This window comes from Hippopotamus amphibius, chromosome 2 (assembly GCF_030028045.1).
Source record: "Hippopotamus amphibius kiboko isolate mHipAmp2 chromosome 2, mHipAmp2.hap2, whole genome shotgun sequence".
NCBI classification, from domain to species: domain Eukaryota; kingdom Metazoa; phylum Chordata; class Mammalia; order Artiodactyla; family Hippopotamidae; genus Hippopotamus; species Hippopotamus amphibius.
In genome coordinates this window covers 35,003,212-35,024,358 of record NC_080187.1, presented here as the reverse complement: position 1 = coordinate 35,024,358, position 21,147 = coordinate 35,003,212, and the positions used below count along the sequence as shown (strand labels likewise).

The 21,147-nt window shown below is 41.8% G+C and overlaps 1 protein-coding gene across 2 annotated transcripts in view; it reads right to left on the bottom strand.

Annotated features, from left to right (window-relative positions):
• Window positions 1–21,147, bottom strand: part of HEMGN (hemogen) — a 42,794-nt gene that overhangs the window by 7,190 nt on the left and 14,457 nt on the right. For both annotated transcript variants that reach the window (XM_057721657.1, XM_057721658.1), the window contains 2 exons: window positions 2,360–2,485; window positions 573–666 (listed from right to left, as the gene is read on the bottom strand). In XM_057721657.1, the coding sequence (XP_057577640.1) occupies window positions 573–666; window positions 2,360–2,438 (173 nt within the window). In that variant the 5' untranslated portion in view covers window positions 2,439–2,485. The remainder of the gene's footprint in view (window positions 1–572; window positions 667–2,359; window positions 2,486–21,147) is intronic.

The window sequence follows — 21,147 nt, the reverse complement described above, 5'->3', positions numbered from 1 at the left end:
TGTGGTTAGATGCTGCCTAATTCATAATCATGTTTACGTACTCCCTCCCTGAGATTAAATACGGCTGATTTTGGACACTTAGGAACTCTCAAACTCTTCCATCACTCATTTACAGACAGTGTTTTGGTTTACTCCATGAGGAGTTAACTACACTCATTCAAGAAGAATTTTACTAACAGAAATCTTGGAGAACGAGCATGGGGGTCTTCTCAGTGGTGTCTCCCACTCGCAATAAGAAGATACTGCTATGGTTATATTACTAGAGTGGTTGAACACCAGGCCTCTCTATAATATATACAATTTGATCATCTGGTACTGTAATTAAGAGAGACCAGAAATAACATTCTGTTCCCATCACTTTGCTAGATGTGTGACTTCAGGCAAGAGATTTAACCTTCAGAGACTTGGTTTCTTTCTTCTTTTTTTTTCTTTTGTAAAATAAGGATAACAGCTCCCGATTTATGGGACTGTTGGAAAGATGAAATACAGTGTGTAAAAGTGCTCAGCACCACTTGACAAGTAGCATATACTAGATAAATATCAGTTCCTTTTCCCTTGCAGCAATACCATACCCAAATTGCCATTGTGAGGTTTGCTTTTCTTGTGCTTCAGCTTTTCTTTTTCTGAGTTGCTCTCTGTTTCGCAAACTCCAAGTTCCAATGACTTCTGTAGGATCAAAATGAAAGTTATGGGAGACAGTGATGAATTCGGGCATCAACAGGAAAAGAGTCCTATAGCAAAACGGCAGAATCCCTTTACCGAGTGCCTAAGTTTTCCTCCTAGCTTTTTGAGGACAAGGACTATATCTCATTTATCCTTGTGCCTCTAAAGAATGCCTGGGAGCAAACACTCAGTCAACATTTTTTAAATGAAAAGGTCAGTATTTACACATAAGTGTGCTACCAACCTATTAATTTCTTTAAAATAGTGTACACCTGTACAAACATGAAAGGAAATATCAGCCGTGCCCTGCCACCCTGTGGCCTGTCTTCATTTTACGGCTCACGTTCATCTCGCCCCCGTACTAAAGCTGTGATAATGGCACACGACAGTGTTACCATGCATCAGCCTCATACATCAGAAATTCACTCCGTCCTAGACTCCTCGTAATCATCACTTTAGCAATGACACGGTACTTCAGTGGATGTGTTCTCATTTATCCACTCATTCCACTTGTACTGAATGTTTAGGTTGTTGCCAGTTATTTTTTTTGCCATTGTAGATCAAACTATAATAAGCATTTCATGTACACAGCTTTTTTTCTTTTGTATTTGTTTCCTTTGGATGATGTTTCTCCAAGTTCTGTGGAATATTAAAGTTATTATCAAGAAAGGTTCTATTGTGAAAAGTTAATGGGTCTTTGATGTGGAACTTCATAGAGCCTGTGGAATGATTTCCAATTTGCACTGGGACCCCCAAAAGAGAACATGCCCCTTGGACCATGGCACCTTTTGTTTTTAGGACAGAAGTTCTTAATGGTAAGCTTGGATGGGGGAAAATTATACCTTTATTTTTACCAATCTTTAAATGACCATTTCCTTCAATTATGAATGTAGGTAACAAACCACTGTAGTTTAAGTAGTGTGTGACTTTGTCACAAAAAGAAATTACAGATTTTTTTTCATATCACATTACAGTTATTGCAGATACCTTAAAATATCATTTATTTGAGATTACATATTTGACTTGATACAGTGGTAATTAGATCCACCACTGGATCTTGTTATTTAATGCATCTATAAATAAACACATATTATTTTATCACAGCTTTATATTTTGATAACTTATCGTTTCCTTTGTAATCCTATGTATTTCATTTTATGTATTTAGAATTCTTAGTCTAAGAAGGGGTCTAGAGGTTCATCAGAATGCCAAAGGGATCCGTGTCATGAAAAAGTTTTAAATCACTGCCTCAAGGCCTAGGGTTCTGCAAAAGAGGCACAAGTGTTGCTTTAGCATAGACCTAAAGACTAAGGTCAGTGAATCAAAAGAATAAACACTATTATAGTTCTTACTATCTATTGCCAGAGCCCTTTCCAAAAGTTGCGCTATATTTATGCTACCAAAGAAGTATATGGTTGTACTTGTTTTACCACAACCATCCGGTATTGGGTATTTTCATTATCTTTCATTTATATACATTATTAATAATTTATTTATTATCTCCTTATGTTTCTCTGGCTTCTTAGAATCTTAGCGCTAGAAGTCACCTCAGAAAGTTATAAAGCCCCAATTCTTCCATTCTGATATATGAATATACCCAATTATGCCCCCTTTTTGCCAGATCCATACAAAGAGGAAAATAATCGCGGCCCAATCCTTCCCAACAGCCACTGCCTTGTAAAGTCTCTTTCATTACCTGGAACATGGTTCTCTTCTTGATGAGGATCAGGTGTCTGATGCAGCATCAAGGGAGACTGGTCCTTTCCCAAATCCATGTTGCTTCAATACCTTCCTGCTATTTGGTCTCACTTCCACAAGAAGCCTTTTTTAAAATGTCAAAAGTAACTAACAGTTAAAAATACACACATATCCGAGGTCACTTGTCACTTGACTTCCCGCCTGAAAGTTTTATCTAGTTGGACCACAGCTGCTGGCTACTTCTACTTTCTTTATCATACTGCACAGGTGTGAGCAGGGGGCACGGCTGGTGCTACGTCCTCCTCCAGCATAGTGGCTAGTTATACAGGCAGCCGCTTGGCCACAGGCTAGTATGTCACAGCCTCCGGTATGGCAGTCATTTTGCTCTGCTAAGAAGCGCCTGAGTCTGACATTCCTTTTTATATACAGAGGTGGCATAGTATAGGGAGAACATCAGGTCTAGCACCTAACCAGCTCGATGTCCTTGAACAAATCATTTCCCCCTTTTTTGACTCTTTCCTCATTTGCAAAGTGGGTGAACAGTTCCTGACTTGCCCACCTCATACAGCTCTTGGGAAAGTGAATATAATGAATGCAAAAATTATGAAGATGTGAGATTAATCTTATATTGTTTTCCTGCATGTGGGCATTTTTTCGCCTTAATTTTATGCAAAGTAATGGAAAGTCTTGCTGTTAGACTTAGATAATAGACATAAAGAACTAAATTAGGAATTCAAAGTAAATGTGAACCCTCTTCTGCTCACCAGATCATTCACAAGTGACTCAAGATAACTAGTGAAAGCCACTGTGACTCACCCAGGGAAGGTCAAAAAGCATTTCTTAATGAAAATATCAGCACATCATGTCACAGAAATTAAGTTGAAACCAAAGGAATCACCCATCTTCAATCAGGTGCCCCATTTGTGAAGGCAAAGAGTCACAGAGGATGAGGACTGTTCACCTAGGAAAGGAACAGACCCCTCCTGATATGGGCAACCAGTCTGTGAGATGTACGGTTAACAATGTATCTAGAGGCAGACATTGAGTTTGAATTCCAGTGTTGCCATATTCTTTAATTCAGTCACCTTGGGCAACTCAGTCTTGGAGCCAGTTTATCTACAATATGGAACAATATGGCACAATATTGGTAATGCACCTCATGAGGTTATTGGGATGATTGAATCAAATAATGCATATAAAGCACTTTATATGTGCCTGGCATATTGAATACCTGGTGCCTGGCATATTCAACCTACTTAATAAGTATTAGCTGCTGTTATTAGTAGTATAAATATTGTGACAAGATTTTGATAAGTCAAGTCACAGTTTAAATGCACTAAAGAAACTCAGAGAAAATCTGAAGGGAATCCTTTACAAAGAGAAAACCTTTATAATGTGAATAGATGCCCTCTACTTCCATAGACTCAAGACATAAGCATCCCCTCCTAAACCATCTAGGCCCTTCCTCTATTTTATACACAGAGAGATTGAGAACCAAGGAGGGGAAGAAAATACCTGCCCCAAATTTTCTTACTTATTACTGGCACCACATCCTACTGATTATAAGAAGGGTTATCTTGTTATGACTGATCTTACCTGGGTATGAAAATGTATGTGTGATGTGAACATATGAGAGAAGCAACCTTTTCAAACACACTGAAAAATATTGAGAATTATATAACAAGCACTTAAGGACTTACCACCAAAACTTAATGTGGTATTCAATTCCCAGATCCTAAACTCTAGATTTAAGTTTCTCGGTTCCCTAGTCTTTCTCATAAGTTAATTTCTATCTAAAAATTCAGATAACTTCAGGGAGTCCCTATTCCAAGAAGCCCTATAAGGAATGAAAAGTGTAATTTGTAATTTATCTCATGGTAATTTTTGGATTTTCAGATGCAGAGTTTTAAAAACTTAAATACAAACTAAAGTAACTTTGAAAATTATAAAACAGGAGTGTTTTAAAATTTAAACTGGCATTTTAAGTACTAGTCACTTTATTTGAGATGTTTTAATTCTTATTGTAGGTTGTTTCTTATGATAATGAAATAAGATAACCTTTTAGGATACTTCTGGGGCATCTTACAGAAGATGCAGAATTACTTCTTAAATACAATTATCCTTAAAGCCTATAAGACCTAGTTCAACGATTTCAGCAAACCTTACTGAATGCCTCCTCTGTGCCACGTACTGACCAAGGCTGTCAGACTACAAAGGTGGACAGATGTTAGTCCCTGAGTTCTGTGTACTGTAGACCCATAGAGATGTGTACATCTTTATCTAAACATTTCATAATATTTCGATCCTTTACACCCTGCTGCAGCCTGCCTACGTTGATTCCACCCCTGCCCCACGTTCTGATATTTAGGAGCAGAATGTGGAGGGAATATATGAGGGTGAGGTCTCAAGTTAACAGTGATTAAGGAGCAATACTGGGTGGAGGGGGCCAGTGGAGGGAGTTTGGCGCAAACTAGATTGGATGTCAGGCAAGGTGTCTCTGGTGTGATAAGCAGGCCACAGCGGGAACTTGTCTGGGACAAAAATAGCCACGAAGTAAGTGCACAAACCATAGTTCATTGTCCTTTTCCTCTGCAGTGAAGTTTAAAGTCATTATAGAATGTGAGATGTTAGGCATTAAAGGTTGGAAATATCTCACAAAAGCTGCCTTGTTCTAGAGTTATTTGCATATATACATGAAACCTCTCTCTAAGCCACAAACTCTTAGAAGGTGGTTACCATTCTTGATTCAGCTTTCTATCCCCACAGGATAATCTAGTAGGAGGCTTAGCCCAGAGCAGTCCCCATAAACGCCCTCACTCCTGTACGTAGGGCCAGCCTCATGGGCGTGCAGCCTGTGAAAGTACTTTATACACTCAGAGGTGCTGATGCTGCTGTGACTTAATAATAGTAATATCATCAGCTGTTCCAGAGCTCTTTCTACTGTCATTCACTGGCACTGACCTATGTACTGAAGATATAGCTGTTAAAAGATAAAAAGTCTCTGCCCTTACAGAGCCTACATTCTAATGGGAAGACATAAACAATAAGCATATAAATAAAAGACGTATCAGATGGTGATGAGAGCTTTAGAGAACAGTGATCAGGGAATGATAGGATAAGGAATGAGGGGGGGAAAGTTGATGGTAGTTGCTATTTTAAACAGAGTGACAGTTGAGCAGAACTGAAGGAGGTGAGGGGCCAGCCAGGCTGCCATCTGGGAGGGTGCTGTAGGCAGAGAGGCACTGGTAAGTGGCCTGAGGTGAGGGAGTGGTAGGAGGTGGGTTCAGAGAGGTAGCTTATTGCCCCTTGCAGGGATTTCTTCTCTGATTTAGATGGATAGTCATGGGATGGTTTTGAACAGAGGAGTGATGCCATCTGACTTTTTTTTTTTTTTTAAGTTTTGGCCTCGCAGCGCAGCATGTGAGATCTTAGTTCCCTGACCAGGGAATCCATGCCCCCTGCAGCAGAAGCATGAAGTTTTAACCACTGGACCACCAGGGAAGTCCCTGACATATTTTTAAAGGATTATTCTGCTTACTGTATAATAACAGACCATGGGGACAGGGGAGGAGGTGGAAGCAGGGAGACCAGGTAGAAGGATCCTGCATAATCCAGATGATTAAGGCTTGCACTGTGATGGCAGTGGCGAAGAAGTGGTCAGACTCTGGAGTAGCTTACAAACTGGATATGGAGTGAGCAATAAAGAGTCAAAGACTATGACAAGCGTTTTGGTCTGAGTGACTGGAAGGATGGAGTTACCATTAACAGATGAGGAAGACTGGGGGAAGCAGGCTTGCAGAGGTGATCAGGAGTTTACTTTTGGACATGCTAATAGATTAGGGGCAAAATAGCAAAGGAGCAGACAGCGAGGCAGAGAATAACCAGGAAAGTGCAGTGTTCTGGAAGTCAAGTAGAAAAAAATGTTTCAAGGAGGACGGAGTGATCAACTGTGTCAAATTTTGCTAATAGGTAGGTAGAAGAAGGATTGATAATTTTCCTAACAATTTATTTCCTAAGAATTTAATTAATTATGGACTGGAGCTCAGAAAGTTTAAGTGACTTGGCCAAGGACATACAGGCAGAACCAATGACATAATTTGCAGGGCCCAGTCCAAAATGAAAATACAGAGCTCCTCCTTCAAAACCTATTAAGGGGACTTCTCTGGTGGCACAGTGGTTAAGACTCCACATTCCCAATGCAGGGGGCCTGGGTTTGATCCCTGGTCAGGGAACTAGATCCCACATGCATGCCACAACTGAGTTCACATGCTGCAACTAACGAGCCCTCCTGCTGCAACTAAGACCCAGTGCAACCAAATAAATAAATAAAATAAGAAATAAATATTTTTTAAAAAACTAAAGAATTTCAAGACAGCTACAGCAGAATATCAAACCCATCACAGGGCCCTACTATCACAAGTTCTTCCCTGAATCTTTGCGGCAAACATAAAATAGCTGTTCGTATCCCCTTTTTCAGATCAAGGCACTGGTGCTCAGAGTGTAAAGTGATTTTACTAGGGTCACAGAGCTAGTCTGGTAGTCTGAGCTTGAAACCTGAGCCTGCGGCCTCCAAGCCTGGCCTTCTTCCCACTAGACCAAACTAGATATTGAGGGAGAGAATTGCTTTCCTGCCTCCTGACCCATCTGGAGCAGGTTTAAGTATTGAGGGCTTGTTCATGCATTTCAGAGGCCTGGTTGAACTGAACAGATGTGGGAGGGAGGGAACCACATTGCTAAGAACTTTTGCCCTGGGGCACTTTATGCCGGGGGTGAAAAGGGAGCACTGGATACTATTCAGTGAGAAACATGACCTGACAAAAGTGCCCCAAGGACTTCTCTGGTGGCACAGTGGTTAAGAATCCGCCTGCCAAAGCAGGGGACATGGGTTCGAGTCCTGGTCCAGGAAGATCCCACATGCCATGGAGCAACTAAGCCTGTGCACCACAACTACTAAGCCCGAGTGCCACAGTTACTGAAGCCTGCGTGCCTAGAGCCTGTGCTCTGCAACAAAGAGAAGCCACCATAATGAGAAGCCTGGGCATGGCAAGGAAGAGGAGCTCAGCACAACTACAGAAAGCCTGCGTGCAACAAAAAAGACCCAACACAGCCAATAAATAAATAAATTTTTTTAAAAAAAGTGCCCCAAAGCTAATGTAGTTTTAGGCCATATTGATAGAATTCTAGAAAAGAGGGCGATCACTTTGCTACACTTTGGTTTGTCATCCCATACATGGAGTGTTATACTGTGAAGAGTGTGTGAATGGAATTTGAAAATGTGTAGGAAAAAAGAATAAGGATTTGGGACTCTATCATTTCCTGCCCGTGTAATTTGGGGGGAAATTGCTCGATTCTTTCTAATCCTCATTTTCTTCCCTTGTAAACAGAGAAAAAGTAAACCTCCCAGAGGTTCTGGGAGGATAAAAGAGATCATGAGAGCTTTCTATAAAATAAAAAGCACTGTGCAGACAGACATGCCATAAACTCGGGCAGTGTTAATAGTATTCTTAGTGTTCTAATCATGCACCTGGGCATTGTCCTGGAGTGCATTTGGGTGGAAAAGTTAAGAAAGGAAAACTATCACACACTTTTTTTCCCTTAATATTCTTTCCTTGCTAAAATACTTTTTTCAAAGCTTTTAAATTCTTTTCAAAGAGTTAATCATGGACTTCCCTGGTGGCATAGTGGTTAAAAATCTGCCTGCCAATGCAGGGGACACGAGTTCAATCCCTGGTCTGGGAAGATTCCACATGCTGCGAAGCAACTAAGCCTGTGTGTCACAACTACTGAGCCTGTGCTCTAGAGCCCACAAGCCACAACTACTGAGCCTGAGTGCTGCAACTACCTAAGCCCGTGCACCTAGAGCCCGTACTCTGCAACAAGTGAAGCCACTGCAATGAGAAGCCTGCTCACCACAGTGAAGAGTAGCCCCCACTCGCCACAACTAAAGAAAGCCTGTGCACAGCAACAAAGACCCAATGCAGTCAATAAATAAATAAATAAATAAAAATAAAAATAAAAAAACAAACAAAAAAGTTGACCATGCTTTGTTTTCCTTAGTGGCGAAGGAGAGTTTCTGGTTTCCCTCTCTCTCACAGTCTGTTGATGCATGATAAATAAGTTCTGTCTCTGCTGAAACAGATGCTGCTGTACACATACAGATAACACAGACTATGGCTTTAGAATGGTTGTAACCTGACTTTCAATCTAGTTTGTTCCAAAGCCCCTTCTCCGGCCTCCTCCATCAATATTGCTTTCTATTTCTTAATGCATAGACAATAAGCATCTCTGGATAAACATTGATGTGTGGTCATTTATCTGGGGAAGAGCAAGTCTACTCCCAACTTGAGCCCCCATCACATCACTGTCCTCACATTCCTGAACTTCTGGAACTAACTGTACTCTCAAGTTTACCGCTTCCTTTTCCCCACATCACTTTTTCTTCCCTTCGAATCTGCAGTCTAGTTTTCTCTTCCATATATAGTTCTCTGGTAAGTCAGCAATGATTTCCTAATGGCCAAGCCCAGTGGTCCCTTCTCACTTCTCTCTCTGTGACCTCGCTGTGGCTCACGATCCCTCTGAGCACTTCTGTCGCTCTGTTCTTGGTTTCTATGTAATGTGTTCTTTATCCCTCTCTCTTGCCCCTCATCCTTCTCCACACACTTCTCTTTCACTCTTCTAGCTGTGGGAAGTACTTCCCAAGGATGACTCCCTGAGTCTTTTCTCTCTCACTCACAGACAGTCAGTCCAACTGTATACCTTCAGCTATTACCTCTATGCAGATATTTTCTAAATAATTACCAGTCTGAGTTCTAAGATTACATTTTCAAGTGCCTATTGAATATCATTCTTAATCCCACAGCACCTTAAACTTAGCACAGCAAAAAGCAAATATATCTTCCCCCTAAAACCAGTCTCTACTGTGCTTTATTTCTGCTGTTCTTCACTATTCTACTATAGAAGAGCAGCATCATGTCCCTGATCATTCAGTTCTAATTGGCGATCCAGTTCAGAATTGTCTTTGCCTCTGCCTCCTCACTCTGCTTCTCACATCCAGGTGGACACAGTTCTTTGAGTTCATTCTTCCCAATGTCCCACATGCTCATTCCCTCTTTTCCTTTCCTATACCACCATCCCAGAGGGGTACCTCAACTTCTCACTGGAAGTAGTGGAGAAGCTTCCTAAGTGGTTTGCTTCCATCTCCCCTCACTGTCCCCAGACTGTCCTGCACAAACTGCCAGAACATTCCCCATAAAACTGGCTTGGAACTGATCACTATCCTGTTTGGAATCTTATAAAGCTTCAGTATTACTTATTTGTCAGCCTGGCATTTAAAACCAACTTCCCAGTCTTCTCTCCATTACTTTCCTGAAAATACGCAGTGTTCCAATTAAATAGTGCCACTTGCCCTCCCTGTTTGGCTTTGATTCTTTCTAATACCCACAGTACCTTTATTCATACCTCCTGTCTGTTCAGTGCTCTTCCCTTGTGTCTGCCCATCCAGCTGGTGAGTGCCCCCAGCACAAAGCCTTTGATTATGATGATGGTGATGATGGTGATGGTGATGTGAGCTACTCTACAAATACATAATAGGTACCTGACATATTACAAACATTATCTCACTTAGTTCTTCTAACTAATATTATCCCCATTTCACTGATAAGGAAATTAAGGTTTAAAGAAATTAGGTTACATCCCACGGTCACATAAGCTCATAGGTGCTGTAGTTAGGGCTCAAAACTAAAGCAGTCTGACTCTAAAGTTTACAGATTTAACCTTTCTTTTCTGCTACCTTTTCCTACATAGAGGTGATCTCTTCTTTTTGAGCTATAGTATCACTTGATCTGAGCCTCTTGTATGATAAATATTACATAATATTTTTTATTTTATTTTTCATGTGTACACATCTTTTATATAATATCCATTCAGCAAACATTTATTGAACATTTATCTTGCCAGCCTCTTTACTAAGATTTGGAGACATAGAGAAGAATCAAATAGGGTCCTTTCCTCCAACGAACTCAGTCTAATTGAGGGTGACAGACAACAAGCAAACCTGAATTTAGAATATAATAGTGTGATAATTTTAATATCAATATTTCCAAATGTTCTAAGAGTAGAGGTGGGGGCTTCCCTGGTGGCGCAGCCATTAAGAATCTGCCTGCCAATGCAGAAGACACGGGTTCGAGCATTGGTCCAGGAAGATCCCACATGCCTCGAAGCAACTAAGCCCGGTTGCCACAACTACTGAAGCCCGAGCGCCTAGAGCCCATGCTCTGCAACAAGAGAAGCCACCGCAATAAGAAGCCTGCGCACTGCAATGAAGAGTAGCCTCAACTCTCTACAAAGAAGAGTAGCCCCCGCTCTCCGCAACTACAGAAAGCCCGCGCGCAGCAACAAAGACTCAGCACAGCCAATAAATATAAATCAATCAGTCAATCAATTGATCAATCAATAAAATTATTAAAAAAATAAGAGTAGAGGTGGGGTGCTTAATTCTGCTGTCATAGAAGTGGAAGATAAAGATATTATATTGTGTATCCTCTGGCTATAGTTCTCTTTATTCATAACTGCCTTGGAATGACCTGCACTGGCCAACAAGTAGAACTGGGAAAATGATGAGGCTCTGTGTGTGTAATAGTATTATGTGTTTTTTTCACTTTACAATATTGTTAAGCTTTCCCCTTTTATTTCACAGAAATAATAATAGCCAATATTTATTGAGCAACTGATTATCATACCCCAGGCATTCTTCTGAGTACTTTATATATGATAATTCATTTACTCTTCACAACCGCTTTTAAGGCAGGTACTATTGATATCCCTATTTTGTAGATGAAGAAACTAAAGCAGAGGTATTGAACCTGTGCCCCAAGTCACACACCTAGCAAGCGGCAAAGCTGGGTGGTTTGGATCTAAGAGGCCATATGCTTAATCACCTTGCTCTCCTACCTATCAATTCTACTTCTTTCATATTTAATAAAATAAGGCAGCAATATATTTTCTTTTTCAATCCCCTCTCCCTCCATTCTCTCCTATTTCCCTCTCCCTTATCCTCTCCCTCTTTCTGTAAGTTGTTGATTAATCTGTGCCCCAAAGTATGTAGGGTGCTGGGAATATAAAGGCAAAAAGGAGGGCTTCCCTGGTGGTGCAGTGGTTGGGAGTCAACCTGCCAATGAGGGGGACATGGGTTCGAGCCCTGGTCCGGGAGGATCCCACATGCTGTTGAGCTACTAAGCCTGTGTGCCGCAACTGCTGAGCCTGCGCTCTAAAGCCTGTGAGCCACAACTAAAAAAAAAAAAAAAAAAAAAAAGAAAGGCAAATAGGAAAAACAACATACATAGAAAATTAAGGGAATACAGAGGAGGAACATCTAACCAAGATAAAGAAATGAGGTCAAAGCAGTCACTGGAATAGCTGATCTCGAGCTTAGTTTTGAGGGTGAACAGGAATTAACTACTACAACACCGCCAGGCTCAGAGGAACAAACAAGGCCCCAGAGTCAGATCTAAGTTCATTCAAATCAGGTTCTGTGTGGCCAGGACCTTCCACCCTCGATTCCCTCATATGTGAAGTGGGTATTACAACACCTACCTTTCATGACTATTATGAGAATTAAGAATGATGACTATTGGAAAGCATCTGGCACATAGCAGACCTCACTGCTTTGGCTGTCATTATGATTGTTCATACTCTCAATAACCATAAGTGAGACAGAACTGTTAAATAATAAAGCTAAGCAAGGCAGGAGAGTTATTTTACAAATAAGGAAAACCAGAGGCAGCCAATACCGCACAGGCCTAGTGGCAGCTGGAACCGGAATCCAGATCCTCTGAGAGTTCTACCAATTTTCCTTTACCTGCCTGCTATTCCGAACTCTGCTGTCTGTAAGTCAATCTACCTTATCCCCTGGTTTGATGAAGTATTTCCCAAACTTTCCAATTGTTACATTCTCTCTTCATAATTTTTGCCATATTCTTGTAATAACATCTTCTGTGTTACTATTTACTTGATGTTTTTCTTCAAATAAACTTACTTTTACTAAAAGTATTTAAAATGGAAATTTTATATCACCAATGTAAATGGGAAATCAACAATATCACCTGTGAAATCACAGGCGTGGGTATAACAAATTATAATTCTCCCAAGACACATTAAAATAAATACTGAACTATTAAAGTAAAAGATGTTTCATCTGAAATTATCTGCACTGCCCCAAGTGGAATGAATGCATACCACCTCTAGGGAAATGCTGGCCTCTGTAATTAATCGGTGAATTCTTTTCATTTCACAGAACTTCTAGATCATGTCCCAATTTATTCTAAAACTAGACTGCCCTTTGCAGTAACTGGTTTATAATTCAAAAGGGACAGAGCAAAAGACAACTCATTCCCTGGCCTGCCACTGACCCACTATTACTCATATCAGCTACTCTCCACAGGGTCTCTAGTTGAACACTAACCTCTCCTATTTTTGCTCTTTCTTCACTCCTTGGAGTTTTAGCTACTCAGGCATAGAATATGTACTAGAACCTAACATGATGCTTTAGTCGTCTTTATTTGGAAACTTCAACTCCCTGCTTCCAGCAGATTCTATCCCCTGGGCTTGAAGTTGAGAGTTAGAATAACCTAGAGGAGTCCCTGCCTGAAAGGGAACAGTGCTGATGAATTGCAGCCTTCCAAGTGGTTCAGCCCTAGTGCTGAATGTCATCCATTCAAGTAAAGAGTCGTCACCTGAACCAGTTGAGGTAGCGGTGACTCTGGCTAGAACTGCTGCCGCTAGGTGGATGTAAAAGGCAACTGCACCGTTCTCACCTGTCGCCTAGGTCGTCAGCTTTGGCTCCGGCACTGTCCCTTGGAGGCAGCCTGCCTTGCTCCCTAATTCTCTGACACTCTCTGTTCTCCATCCCTGCAAGTCCTTCTCTGGGTGAGTTCACATCGGGGATGTTTGCGTACCAAACACTTAGCTAACTGATATTCTGTCACAATCTGTTCAACAAATGTTAGGCTGTTTTGTATTTTGGGGTGTGTGTGTGTGTGTGTGTGTGTTAGTGACACTTTGGTTGTATTTTTAGCCAGGTTGGAGAGAGAAGAGAAGGAGTTACTTCAGCAGGCAGAAAATGTATTGCCAGGTCTTTCCTCCCTGGCATTCTCCTAAGCAGCTGTAAGCACCTTTAACAGATGGAGCTCAGGATGTGATCAGATCTGATTTTATCAGCATATACTCTGAGCAAGTTCAATGCGAGGATGAAGACTTCCTTTGTGCTTCTTTATGTTCTGTATTGTCACCCTTTATTGTTAGTACTCTCATCTCGATTTGAGGAAGCCAGCCTTGCTCAGCCGTGATAGACACCTGTGTGGGAGTCATGTAGCAAAGTCTGATGTTCCACTGGAAGAAAAGAGGGTGCAGGTCTGCCCCAGCACTTTGTAATGAGCCCTCCCCTCCCCATCAGCAATAAGCACATCTTATTCTTAAGTGTCAGAATGTTCTTGGTAATCAAGAGAGAAATTAAAACAAGCCCAGACGGAATAGTCACCTTCAGAGACGGCCAGCAATACCCACAATTACCCATAATTCTTCTATATCTGATGGGCTTGGTCTTCTTGATGAAAATAAAATAGGATGTTACACATTATTATTGCCATAGACTTCATTATTAAAATTGGATAGTATACTACACTTCTTAAGAAGCACTAACTAATAGGAGCAATTGTCACCCTGAAGAGTGTGTAGTGCAGCAGATAGAGCCTGGACTCTTGGATCAGAAGATAAGCATGGTATCTATTTCCACAGAGCTGCTATTAACTTCTGTTTTTACCCAGTTCAGATGGGTGTACAACACTTTGTTCTCATGCAAGGAGACTGGACAGAACTAACAGGCAGAATTGAAATAACTTGGTCCATCCAACCAAGACAGACTTTCCTTTCTAGAAAATCCTACTCCTACCCTGATCTACGGAAAACTCCATTTCCATATCCCACTACCAAATATGGCACCCACGTGGGTCCAGTCACCTCTCTGAGGAGGAGTGAGTAGAATGAACCTTCACTAATCCAGTCAATTCAATTCCCCTTTAACAGGAAGTAAATTAAGATCTCAATAATACACAATGACAGTTCTGCTTTCTAATCTTATATAGAAATTATGCCTTTAGCTCTAAATTCTAGTTATCTCTGACAGAGGAAGTGACCAATTGATCAAGTAATAGAGTTGCCACGCAGTAGGGAGTAGAAATGGGAAGAGTAGATTGATAACTAGGTGATACAATAAGTAAGTGGTGGGCTTGAGATTTTTTTGGTAGGTCAGACAGGGATGCTTGACTGGGCAGGAGAGCTGTTTGTTTTGGAAATTACTTGCAAACTGATAATTGTACCTTACAGAGTTATGTGACCCTGGGACACAGTAAACACTAAATTTCATAGAATTTCATAGCTGGAAGAAATCTTTAACGTCATCTAGTCAAATTTCCCAAGAGATGTCTGAAAGCCCTGTGTAGACTCAATTTACTCGAAAATGTTTCTGATTTCAAAAATTTTGTTAAAGAAAACCCCACAAAGATTTTTGCTAGTAACCCCATATGTTATAGTTCTGATTATTACTTCACAACTCTGGGAAAGTCACTTCATTTTTGTGGGCCTTTGCTCAAAACATGACCTTGGGCAAGTCACTTCGCCTTTCTGGATATTAGTTTCCTTATCTACAAATAACAACCCCAGCTCTGTCTTGCCTGCCCCTCAGGGTGAATAACAGTCTCAAGAAGATGATAGAAGAGGAAGGCCTTGGTAACCGCAGAGTATGCTGTACTTTCTAAAATATAAGAAGTGTTACTACCAGCTCCTACATTCCCCCCCGCCAGCGACATCCCCATGCTAAGCAAAAGTAGCAATGTTTCATCCCTTTCCATTCTATTAAGATGTTTCTCCCCCTTGCCCATAATTCTCCCCCATAGAGTTACCCACAGATGGGTCCCTACAAGAACATTCTCCAAGGGGTCCTGTGTTTTTTTTCACGAAAGACAAGGAATGGGTTTGTGCGGGTCACAGAATCCGCGAGGGAACGGGTCTCATGCATACAGGGAGGCTTTCAGTGGGAGCAGCTGCAGCCCTCTTGCTTTTCTGCACATTCTCAACTACCAGCACCACTTGGCCCTAGGCCTCTATCAGCGTGGGTGAACCCTAAGGAACACGGCAGCAAACCACACAGAGGACCCTCATAGCAGAACCTCATAATGGCACAGATTGTTGTTCATTCTAACAGGCATTTAGTAAGTGTTTGTTATGAGTCAGGTCCTGCGCTTGCCACCGGGGGTAAGAGATGAGTCAGATATGCTGCCTGCCCTTGAGACCTCACAGTTTAGTGGGAGAAACAGACTCATGAGTGTCATAAACAGGCTGCGTTATGACCAAAGCCCACACAGTGTTTGGGCATAGCTGTGACGGATCACTTAAGTCTGTCTGAGGGCTCAAGCTGGGCTTCTCAGAGGAGATAAGAGTTAAATGTTAACTTAACAGGGGTGTAGAAATTCTCCAGGGGGATGAAAGTGGGGGTGGGGGGTGCATTTTGGACAGCAGGAACTGCGAGTATACAAAGGCACAGGGATGTGAAAAGGCATTTTGGTTCTGGGCACAGTAACAGAGAAGCTGGAGTGTGTGCTATACAACAGGGAATGGAAAGACCTGAAACCAGAGAGGTAGCTGGGGGCCCAAGGAGAGGCCTTTATGACATCGTGGGGAGCCACTGAGGGGTTTTAGGGAGGAGAATATAATGGTCAGGTGATGTTCTCAGAGCATTTAGGTGGCAATGTGGGGGCTGGGTGGGGAAGGAGAGAGAATATAAATTCACTGAGAGTATTAAAGGAAAGGACAGATTTCAGAGAGATTTAGAAGGTAGATTTGATAGATTTTATTACGAGAAATTCTAAGAGCTCCAGCACAGGAAATTAAAAGAGAAAGAAGGGAGACTGAAAACTTAGTGAGGGGCCACAGGTAAGATGACAAGATATCTTGCATCAAGCAAATCACACCCTGACTTCCATTTCTTGACTGCCTGGCCAAGATGGCCTACATAATGTTTGTGGACAGGAGGTCAAAAGCTTTTATTACAAATTATTTTTACAGCTACAGAGGTGGATTTAGCAGATCTGGCTCTCTAGGCCAGTGTTCCCCTCCTTCCCCTCCTGCCCCATGTGTCTTAGCTCCAAAGCTAATTGCTTTGTCAAGGAGGATGCCTTCCCCACATAGAGAAAGGCCACATTTTGGTTAAGGATTGACAAATAGCTATGCCAGGATCTCCATACTAAGTCCTATCTAGATCTACATGTTACTGCTAAGAACTGCATAGCTCAGAATGCTTGACTGCCTATAGCATACAATCACAGACCACATGAGGCGAAGTCCCAAAAGAGGTGGTATTTGAGCTGGGTCTTGAAGGAAAGCAAAGGAAAAATAAGCACATTAAAATGATATCCTACTTGGTTTGGCCCTTTTTCAGAAGTACACCTAGAATGTTCTAGAGCAGAACTGTCCAATAGAGCTTTCTGCAGTGATGGGACTGTTCTATACAATCCAATACGGTAGCCACTAGTCACGTGTGACTATTGAACACTCTAAATGTGGCTAATGTGACTGAGGAACTGATTTTTTAATTTAATTTTTTTTAATTTAAATTAAAATCGCCACCTGTAGCTAGTGGCTATCATGTTGGACAGCACAGCTCTGAAGCCCACTTAGCCAGCCTAGATTGTTTCCCATGCTCATTCTTTACTTCATTCTCCACGCCCGTCTCTGTTTCTCCAGGTTGATATACTAATTGACTATTTTCTAGCTTCCAACGTTGGTCCTGTTTCCTGGTTATTGATTTCCTCTCTCTCTCATCACAGCAGAACCCTGGACTATCTTCCATTTGACTCATACCTTAATACCTCCCCAAGCTGTGCCAGTGCGTGGGCCTAGAGAAAGTAACTTCAGAGAACCTGTCCTGCCACGTTGGGCTCTTCACCAGGCCTTATCCTCTCCCTCCCTTCTTTTTCTCAGTTTCTTTTCTAGGCCACTTTAACTAGCCAGTTAGTAACCTGGAATATCCTTTGGTGTTTTCCCTCCCTGACAGCTTGAGTTAGATGATGGAACAGTTGGGATGGAGGTGTATGTACTGGGCGTAGTAAGGGAGGGTTATGAACAAATACTTTAAGGTCTCTGGAAATAGGTGAAGGGCTCCATCCTGAGGCATTTTCTGTCATATTTTTAACTTTCATTTATATACAGATAGCAATATTGATAGATTGATTACACCTGTGGATGGAAAGAATCAATACAGGATACAAAAAAGGGCCTTGATAGGCCAAAGCATTGGGCTAAATTTAACAGAATGCAATGTAATGGTGACAAATCTCAGATCCTACTTTGGGGTCTACATGGCTAATTGCCTAAGTACCAATACATGGCTTAGAAGACTTAGTAGTTTAGCTAATTAGGAATCAGTAATGGATAACAAGAAAGGCAATATCCTCTTGGAAAGCACTACTAGAATCATATCCAGCAAAAGAATTCACATCCAACAGAGACCTGCTCATTTACACCCTGACCAGACTAGACCTGGATCATTGTTTCAGGTTCTGAGCACTTTGCCTTTTTTTTTTTTTTAAAGGGGGAACATTGACAAGCTGAATGACTACAGTGGTAAAGGGACTGGTAACCTGTCCTATAAGGACCTGGGACTATTGAGCCTTATAAGAGCAGACCGTGGGGACAAGGTCACTGTCCTAAATCTCTAAAAGCAGTCACAGAACGGAAAGCAGACATGCTTCACATGGCTCCAGGGGGCAGAGCAAAAACAAATGAGTGAAAGAAAAAAAAAAAAGAGTGAAAACTCTAGCAGATTTCAGTTCAGTATGAGGAAGATGTTTCTAGTTGTCAGAGTTGTGATCTGGGCAGTTTAACCTGCAGAGGCAGAGTTCGGTAGAGACCCTGGAGAAACAACGTTGAACAAGCCCTAAAGCCAGTCTGCTCAAGTACTGATTGTCTCTACAGTGATGGATACCTAATTCAAAATGTGTAGGCCCTATATGTGCTGACCCCATTTAGCTTCCAGGTTCTATATTAAGTGTTACTCCTCTCATTCTAGCTTAGCATTCTCGTTAAATAACCTCGGCCCCTTGTATGTGGGAAACAGGTTTCCAGCACAGAACCTCTAGCACCAAGCAGAATGGCAACATAATTTTAGCTCCTGAGCAAATTGGTCTCACAATAGCATCAGTTCAGTGTGCACATTAACATTTGAATGTGCTGTATAATAAGCGTGCTAATTACTCTGAGAAGAAGACTTGAAGAATAAAATAAGCTGTGATCATTAGAGGAGAAAGGGGCGAGCAATTTATGGCATGGCTGCTGCTTGATGTTCAAAAGTGCATGACGGCGCTCATCACAGGTAAAAGGTAATTACTGTGATTACAAAATGTAATCACAGTGGCAGGAAATGATCAGAATTTTATTGGAAATCAGTTTGTGGTACAGTTTTTTTTTTTTTACCACATTTAGATTTATAACTCATAAAAATGTGTCCCCATTTGGTTGTTTGGTTCCTTCGAGCAGTTTGAATGTGAATCCATTGCTCTGTTACTGATCTCAACTTTGCAGCAAGTGGCCAGCTAAGTTTTCATGGGAAATGGGAAGCTGAGTTGTGGAGGCCTCAGGTTGGATGTGGGGACATGACAGTCACCTCGTGCCGGGAGAGAAGCTGTAATGGGGAGCTGGCAGGAGCCCCACACCTTGAATGACCTAGACCAGCAGTTCTCAAAGTCTGCTCTGCAGACCTCTGAGGGATCCTGGTTCTCTTCCAAGGGTTCATAAGATCAAAATTATTTTCATAATAATATTAAGATGTTATTTGGCTTTCCACAGTCCTGAAAGACTTCAAATTATATGACTCAACTTATATGAAATGTCCCAAATAGGCAAATCTATAGAGACAGAAAGCAGATAAGGAGTTGTCAGGGGAGGCCAGAAGGGGGAGTGACTGCTTAACGGGTACGGGGTTTCCTTTGGGGTGATGAAAATGTTCTGGAACTAAGTAATGGTGGTGGTTTCACAACTAAATGCTACTGAGTTGTATATTTTAAAATGGTTAAAATGGTGAACTTTGTAATATAAATTTTTCCACAGTAAAAAACAAAATCCAAAACATAAAGAAAGCATTAAAAAAAAAACAACCCCAAAATGGTAACCTTTTGAAGTTCCGACTACCTGCTCTTTGTTGCAAATACTGCTATATATTCTAGCTCCTCCCTTACAGCCTCAGAGCAGTCTCAGAGCTATCTAAGAGGTTGTGTCCTGGGCTTAAGTCCTCAGTTTTGTCAGCCAAACAAAACATAATTCTCAACTTTTAGGTTGTGCATTTTTTCAGTCAACATGACAAAAGAAAAAAAATGGCTAGTAATTTTAAGTAAGTGAAAGAGATCCATTCTTACGACTTGTTAAATGTTTCCATGTATTTTTTTTAGACCTCATAATGTATTAGAGCTGGGAGAGACCTTAGCTATCTCCTCATGCAAGTTGGAAATAGGGCAGGGGAACTCCAAGGTGATCCCGTGGAAGAAGTACGGATCTGGAGCTTAAGAGGAGAGATAGGGAGTAGGGAAGGAAGTCTCCCAGGAGCAGAGAAAGTGCCTAAGATAATAAAGAGAGACAGGGTAGCTAAAGATGATTATCAACCGGCATTTTGGAAACCCCCTACCTGGAAGAAAGGCCAGAGGAAGGCAAGAGAACTAGGAGACGGGAGAGTCCCAGAGTGGTGCAAGATGCCCCAGGACATGCATTATCAACTGGGGGTACACAGAGTTTCAAATCAAAGAGCACTTCAAGGCTTCCCACAAGAGCCAGCTGCAACGTCTTGTCCCATCCCACCCTGACAGAGCTCCCCAGGGGCAACTACGGCCAACACTTTTAGCTATTTCTTCTGATGTTTACCTCATATTTATAGACACATGCTTCTGTTCTATGTCTTGGTTTTTCCACTTTAGACATTATCTATCGACTTCCTATTATTAGAAGATTAGGATTTAGCTCTCTGCCACCACCTGTAAAAGCAGAGTGGGCACTAGCAAACTGTAAACCCAGTGACCCATCTTAAATAGAGGCAGCTGCTACTCAGCAGGTTATTGCCAGGGAACACAGCTCCACACTGGCAGAATGTGTCAAAGTATGTTCATTTCTAAGTAATTAAAACACAACCAGAAAACTGACTTAACAATGAAGCTCACAGTAAAAGTCCAGGGTAATTCAAACTTCAGGGTTGGTTTGGTTCAGCAGAGCATTGATGTCATCAAAGCTGACCTTGACGTAAGATGGCTACGGACAAGTCCCAGAGCTCCTCGTCCTCATATCCAGACAGATACAGGTCATTTTGGGAAGCCTCTTTCTCAGGCATCCTAGCAAATCTCTGTTAACTGGGTTGGGTCTTATGCCTGTAGAAGAAACTATGGGTCTCTGCCCACGACCCCTCTTCAAGGGGAACACATCCATCCCTCAGCTGCTGGGAATATTCTTGCTCTCAACCTCAGGAAACCACTTCTCCCAAGGTTTTACACCTCCTCCCGAGGTGTAGCCTGAGGTCCGTGACTGGCTGATGTGGGAATACCAATGTCTGGCCCCCTTACTTCAGTTTGGGACAACTCTGAAGGGTCATTCCCATTCTTGAGTTCCTGGGAACAGCTGAGGCTTTGGTTGTAACTACATTGCACCTACTTTGCTGGTCAGCTTCTCTCCATGCCCACCCTTGTGTTCTTCACGTCCCCA